The sequence below is a fragment of the Antedon mediterranea genome, chromosome 2 (genome assembly GCF_964355755.1).
Source record: "Antedon mediterranea chromosome 2, ecAntMedi1.1, whole genome shotgun sequence".
Lineage (NCBI taxonomy): Eukaryota > Metazoa > Echinodermata > Crinoidea > Comatulida > Antedonidae > Antedon > Antedon mediterranea.
This window is the reverse complement of record NC_092671.1, coordinates 19,833,995-19,841,286: the sequence shown is the minus strand read 5'-3', so window position 1 is coordinate 19,841,286 and position 7,292 is coordinate 19,833,995. Positions and strand designations below refer to the sequence as shown.

Genomic DNA, 7,292 nt, shown 5'->3' with positions numbered 1-7,292 from the left:
ATTTTACAACGATTTCATATTATTTTATAAAACTGTATAATTATCAAAATCACATTATTTACAGGAAACCTAAAGCATTGTAATTACTATTATTTCAACGTTTCTTTTAAATACTGTCGTGACCAATTATTATTAAACTAACTTTAAAAAAAAAACTCTCTATAAACTCATTATAAAATAAAAGTTTGATCTTAAATAGAATACTTTTTGTTGACTCTTATTGGAATTTTAGACTTCATCTCGATGGTGATTGATTGTTTCTGATCTTTTTTTGAATTTTCTAACTTTTCCAAAGTAAAGGCTGATTCAGGTTCATTCGTGATTTTTAAATCTGATGATCTGGAATGCACTTCTTCAGTAGAATGACTTTTTAAGAATTCCTTGTTTTCATTTTTTTCTAGTTTCTTTACAGATTGATTTTGTTTCTTTATAAATGGAATTGTTTCCAGATATTTTGATTCAAGTTCAATATTAGACTTGGCGGCATTGCTTTCCTTGTTATTTTCAGTAATTCTCACTTGTAAATATTGGTCATCTATGTTTATTTTCTGTCCACTGACTTCATTTGTTAGATGAAGTTTATTTAGATTTACAACTTTTGTTTCTAGATAGTTTGAATCGCATTCATCTTTTGGCTGTTCATTACGTGGTTGTGTATACACTTTATCAAGCGATGAACTATGACCAACGGAAATTTGTAAAGAATCGTATTCATTTTCACTTTCCGCTATTTCTCGACTATATGAACGCTTTGTTCTATCGACTTTGTTATAGCCTTTTGAATCGCTTTCATTTCCAGAAGTGTCGATGTTAAAAGCAACGTCTAAAGTGTTGTCATATACCGTTGCAGGTTCTTCATCTGAACTCGTAGACAAATTTCCAGTGTTAACAGAAAGATAATTATGAACTGAGGTTCGTTTCCTTTTTCTTTTTCCAGACTTACTCTCTATTTCCTCAGAACCACTGATATTCATCTCATCAAATTGATCACTTACATTGATACTTGGAACACTCCTAAACAAGTATTCGTCTTGATCACTTGAAGAATCACTTCTTCCAACAAGTGAGACACTACACGAAGAACCTTGTGAAACAGCTAATGGAATTTGTGAAATAACCGCAGTCAAATTTTCGATTGATCTTCTGAGTTCCATGTAATCTTCTGAAAGCAAAGCTCTTTCCAAATCACCATTTATATGATATTCAAAACTAGTAGAATCATCGTTTATGTTTCGCGGAATCTCACTACTGTTAAGTTTATGTGGTGACGCTTTCGTAGCTTTGGGCTCAGTGTGTATATCAACATTTGATCTCACAGAACCATGTACTGCTTTTACGGACAAACTAATCGATCCTGAACTATTTACAGGCTTTTCACATTGCCAATGTTCTACACGATCTAGTTCATTGTCGTCAACATTTTCAGATTGAACTTGACCTCCACTAACTCCTTCGTCTTCTTCTGGTATTCCAGGAAGCTCTCGTTCCTGCACTACTCGAGTTGGAAACATTTTATTACTAGATGTTATTGAACCAACGTCAGTATCAATACTATTACGACCTGAACCAAATAATTTAAATCTATTTAGGTTAAAAAATAATAGCTATTACAGTTTAAATTGCCAAAGATTAAGTAATTCATTAACCTACTGCATCTCTACATAATATATATTACAAGGGTATGTACTCTGTTCAGTTACAACTTACCAGATCCAAATTCATAAATGATATCAAAATCGTTCAACGTGTCTTCAATATCTTCTTGTTCCCTGAAATAAAACAAAATAATTAAATGAAAGATTAAAGAGACTGGACACATTTGTTAATATTATTGTTTTTAATACATATATATTCGTCGACAATGGACGCAATTTTTGTAGAGAAAAGAATGATAATATCAATAATAATATGCTGTGTTTGTAACTTACATTTCCAACACTACTGTTATATTGTCATAATTAATGTAATTATAGTTCTAGTTAATTGTTCCTAAATTTATGATGATATATAAAAGTCGGTAATATGCCAGTTGGTACATATTTAATAAATGGTAAACATGATGAATAAAGCTTACTCAACGAAGGCAACATTAGAACAAGAAATAAATATTGACGCGATCTGAGCTGACGAATGCCAAACCAACTTTAACAGAATATATAGAAAACATTAAATTAAATGCTCATCTTCCCAACTAAATCGCAAACAATCTTCTCAATAAGCGTTTACATTTTAAACACATTGCGTATCAAACGAAACCATCAGACCATTAAAAAAACACAAAACACAAAAGCAACAATTTTTTTTAAATGCCATAATACAATCAGGGAAGTATTTTGTTTATCTTCAGTTTACTACAAATTAACTGTTTTAAATTCGTTTGTAAAGATAATGTTCAGGTCTACCTACAAGTAATTTAAAAAAAAGTAATACAAAATTATTGTTACTAAAATACCTAGGTTTAAATGTTCTGCATTTCTTCAAGAAATGTTTTTGATTCCATAAATTCCACATCAAAATAAGACATAATATGAATAAAATAATACCAAGAAGAACTCCAAGCGTAATAGCTGAAATTGTCGCAGCACCAACATTGTCTGAACCTATGTCAAATAGAAAGGATTTATCATTAAAAGAAAGTTAAAACCGTTAAATTATTCTACTGTTACTCGTTTTGGACAAATTAACAACTGATTATATATCTGTTATTCAATCTGTTGGCATCATGCCAACATATTTAAATTGACAGTTGTCGTCTAAATTCTGACAAGATATTCAACTGGTATCTGAACGAATTTTACTAATTAGAAAATATAACTTGCGGATATTGTGTTTACTTTTTAAAATACAGTCACCAGTATCGGATTTACAAGATTCATCTCCACAAATACATGGAATTGAACATGATGGTCCATAGAGTCCATATTTACACTGAATACATGTACTGCAAACAAGTAAAAAAAGACATAAATAAGGTTATTTACTAAATGTGTGTGAGCTTAAACAAATTCTGTGACATTTAGGCCTATGTAAAGCTCCCTTTTTTCTGCATTATGATGGTACCGTTTCTATTTATTAGTTTATAGGTTACACATGTTGTTTATATTCTTTTAATCATCATGAATGTAAATATTGTAATAATTACTGCGATATCTTTTAATAAACTTGAATTAAAAGGCAATTTCCACCAACAAAAATCAACAGTACTATTATGCAACTATTCTGAAAAGAACTGTTGAGCTTGACGTTTATATCAAAATGTTCTCGCAGCAATAACTAGTACTTGAAATTGAAACAATTTAAGGTATCAGTTATTGCATAACATTACTGTGTAGAGATATGTTTTTTGTTTGAAACATTAGTAATAGTATTTTCTGTTCATCTTTTAACCACATTTTCTATTACAATGAATGTAAATATGTATATTTCGAACAATTTGATACCAAATTTAAGTTTCTACGACCAGTACTTACAGAGATATGAAGATGCCCTGGTATGTGGGTCAAAGGTCAGAAATAGCATTTCTGATAATTTTTTACTAAAATGCCCCATTAGACGGAATATAAATGCATGCCTTCTGAACATTTTGAGACCAAAATTGACTTGCTGCGACCAGTGGTTGCCGAGATACAAGTACCTTTATTTATTTGTTTATATAACCCTTGACCCCGACCCTTTGACCTTTTGTAACATTTTTCAAAATGTGTAACAAATAACAAAATATATATTTCGAACAATTTAAAACCAAATTCAGGTGTCTACGACCAGTAGTTACGGAGATACATACATGCCCTGGGGTGTGGGTTAAAGGTCAGAAATGGTATTTCCGGTCATTTTTTACTAAAATGTCCCATTAGACTGAATATAAATGTATACCTTCTGATCAATTTGAGACCAAAATTACCTCGCTGTGACCAGTGGTTGTCGAGATTTAAGGACCTATTGGTGTTTAGTTTGATAACCTTTCACCCTGACCTTTTGACCTTTCGCCACATTTTCAAAATGTGTAACCAAGCCAATAATGATTGTTTGACCATCCTAAACCAATTTCTGAAGTCAAATTCTCTGGACCTCAAAGTGCATACGAAAGTTGATCTAGCTACTAGAGTATATAGGTCTATAGTAAAAACTATTTTGGGGATTATGATTTTTCAGAATTAGCACCAAATTAACAGCAAAAATGCTACAATACTTTAAAAGCGCCGAGACAGCAAATTGAAATATAGCATCGTCTTACCTGTTAGTTTTACATGTGCACTTTCCTGTGAAAACATCACACGATGCATTTTCACCACAAGTGCACAAGTTGATACATCCTATACCATACGTTCCGGGTAGACAATTTGAATTACATGAATCACCATTCCAACCCGCATAACATCTGCATTTTCCAGTATCCCAGTAACCTCGCCCAGAACAATATTCTTTTAAAAAAAAAACACACACTTTAGTTTCTTTTGTGTGACTATAATTTGTAGTAGACTTTACATGATAACAAAAATCAATAGATTTCTTAATGATTTTATTTAAAATGAGTATATTTTAATCTAGTTTTAATATAAATGTTTTTAATAAGTTGACATGGGGGTAGGGTTTGACAGTGGCAGATCCAAGTCCTAAACATTACAAACAGTGCTGAACTTCTTTCTATCAAATTTGCATTGGTGGTAGTGGTGATGAAAGTGATGCACGGTAGTAAATATTATTGTGTTAATTAATGCATGTTTTATGTTTAAAAACTTAAAACATAATTATAAAAAAGCTAGACTTATTGTTGTTTCCTTGGTAATGAGCACAGTGCATTTCATTATTGACCACGTACGTACGTACGTAATTGTACGTACGTGGAATAACGTAATACTCTCTGATGATATTTCGACGCTGGAATAACATTTTTATGCGAAAAATGTATACATTATATTGGCCTAACACTGCACCATATTCCATAATTGTTATATTGACAAAATAAACTGTCTGGATATTTAAACCAAGATTGCGCTATTTTTGACATTGTAGTTGTTCATCTACGAAGCGACCTATCTGTACTATAATAGCTATAGGTCATAATTAATAAAAGGAAATACAATAAGAATTATTCATCACATTCAAAATGCATCTGTTTCAATACTTCCTGGTCAGGGAATGCCTTAATCTCGACATTGTGTTTTTGTTATCAAAAGTTTGATTATGGTACTGATCTTCCTCATACATAGTTCAAATACATATGCTTTCAGGCCGATTAACATTATTAGCAGATGCAATTATCATTGTTCCAGGATTTGTTGTGTTAACATTCTCGGTGTGGAAGACGATGTTTCAGCTGAAAATAATAGTAGGCCAGACCTACACAGTTGTAGCCTACGTACTCTTCCAAATAAAAGTTGAATTGAACGGAGCACTGTCGTATATAATACAGTATATATAATCAATGACATGTTTAGGCATATCAGGTTGTTCATAAACCTTAAACATATTTGACAATACACTGGGAAATTGAAAATTACCTACCTTCATGTGTCGAATTTGACATATTCACATTTTCCAGAAAATGACCACATACAGAGACCTGATGGCTTTCTTGCTTAAATATTTCAGGACGTCTTCCACGTGTAAAGGTTACTAAAATTTGAGATGTATATGCGTAGGAAACAGAAACCGCTATAAAAGTTCAATGTGTCTGCAAGGTCGACGCATAACAATATAATACTCTCACACATATCACTGAACTATATAATAATCTCTGAGGTTCAATATGGATGATGATGACGTGGTAAACGGGAAACCTACAACAAAACAGTATAACAAGGTCAATTGTCAGGTAAAATACAGGATTAACAAGTCTACCATCCGAATCCGACTAGATATTTATTCAATCATTCCTTTTCATCGTAAAATGATAGTTTGAATCGCGATTGTATTCGTTCATGTAATAATCTGCTCTGACAAAGGCATGTATTATGCCTACTCAGACATATTATATGTTTAAATGATTTATCACAACCAAATTCACATTCCATTCTAAATTCATGAGCCTGGAAAATGTGTTGACATCCCGGGCCCTCGGTGGAAAAAATAAAACTACACTATAGGCCTACAATCAATCCGTTGGGACGCATTTCTCAAGTCTCAGATTCTGGAATGTATCGCCTTATCATGATCTAACCCTTAAACTAACCTTCCATGATACTAATAACATATTGTAATATAGTACTGTATGTGGAACTGTACTGGGATTCGGATACATATCCAGAAGATCCATGGTATACTGAATTTATCAATTAAAAATTATAGTTTTCTTTAATGAATTTCTTTCTAAATTGTAGATGTTATTGTTATTTCGTTAAGCAGACCAGGATACGGTAACACGAGCATATTAATTTAATACTCTATACCAAGGCCATAATATCCATGTTGCATTTGAGATTACAAGTTGTTTCCATTAGGTTTTTAGATACATGTGGCCAAGGATTACCAATAGTAAATTAATCACTGCCCTATCAGAGGTGGGAATCCCCCTGATAGGGACCAGTGGACCAGTTCACTAGGGATAATTAACCTTACTCGTCTCATGATGAATGCACACGAGTAAACTGTGTAGGCCTATACTAGGCTTACGGCGTATGTATAGCCTTTATCCGAGGAAAATTGTTCCACCACCAGATCTAAAACCTCAAATCGGCCTCAAACCCATGTCAAGATTGTTGGCTCTTTTAAACGACGCCCCTGCCTTAATCGCTCTGCCATTTGCCGAAAATTTGGCAGATAATAATAATTATCATTAGTTTTAATTTAATTAATATTTTAACAAGTTTACTCGGAATCTAATAATGTTGTACAGAGAAAGAAAAAACTGGATACAATCAAGTCAGGACATAATTAATTCGAAAAAAAGAAATGTGATTCATCCTAATAACCTTGTAAATCATATATTAGTAAAACATTAATAAACATAAACATACCTTTTACATAACCTTTTAAAAACAAAATCGAAAATTACGTTTGTTAACACTTCGTTCGTCTGTTAGTAGTGTACGTACGTACCAACGTTATGAATTAATTTCCTTCCAAAGCATTAACTTTCTTTGTCCTGGCGTTATATGTAGGACATCAAACATGTGCTTCATTTCCGGTACTGGAAATACTTAAATATCAATGGGAAATATTGTTAAACAGATGTTCATGAGATGTACAACAATAATTAAAACTCCTTGGTAACGAATTGGACCACAATATAAATGTTATACTTGTGCTTACGAAGTATATATAATGGTTCAAGTAAATGTTTTTCTGGGCAG

At 32.2% G+C, this 7,292-nt stretch overlaps 1 protein-coding gene across 1 annotated transcript; it reads right to left on the bottom strand.

Annotated features, from left to right (window-relative positions):
- LOC140039759 (uncharacterized) lies at positions 1 to 7,075 on the bottom strand. Its single transcript, XM_072085369.1, has 7 exons — positions 6,957 to 7,075; positions 5,506 to 5,780; positions 4,235 to 4,421; positions 2,835 to 2,941; positions 2,453 to 2,600; positions 1,708 to 1,769; positions 1 to 1,561 (listed from the first exon to the last, which is right to left on the bottom strand). The coding sequence occupies exons 2-7, from the start codon at positions 5,525 to 5,527 to the stop codon at positions 192 to 194; spliced, it is 1,896 nt and encodes a 631-aa protein (XP_071941470.1). The 5' UTR covers positions 5,528 to 5,780; positions 6,957 to 7,075; the 3' UTR covers positions 1 to 191.
- Between the last annotated feature and the right edge of the window lie 217 nt (positions 7,076 to 7,292).

Excerpts from the sequence above, each read along its gene's own strand:
- LOC140039759 (XM_072085369.1), bottom strand. The coding sequence starts at position 5,527 with ATGTCAAATTCGACACATGAAG. Across the intron at positions 1,770-2,452 it reads TGCAGAACATTTAAACCTAG|GGAACAAGAAGATATTGAAG; the intron begins GTATTTTAGTAA and ends GTTTTATTTCAG. Across the intron at positions 1,562-1,707 it reads CATTTATGAATTTGGATCTG|GTCGTAATAGTATTGATACT; the intron begins GTAAGTTGTAAC and ends TATTTGGTTCAG.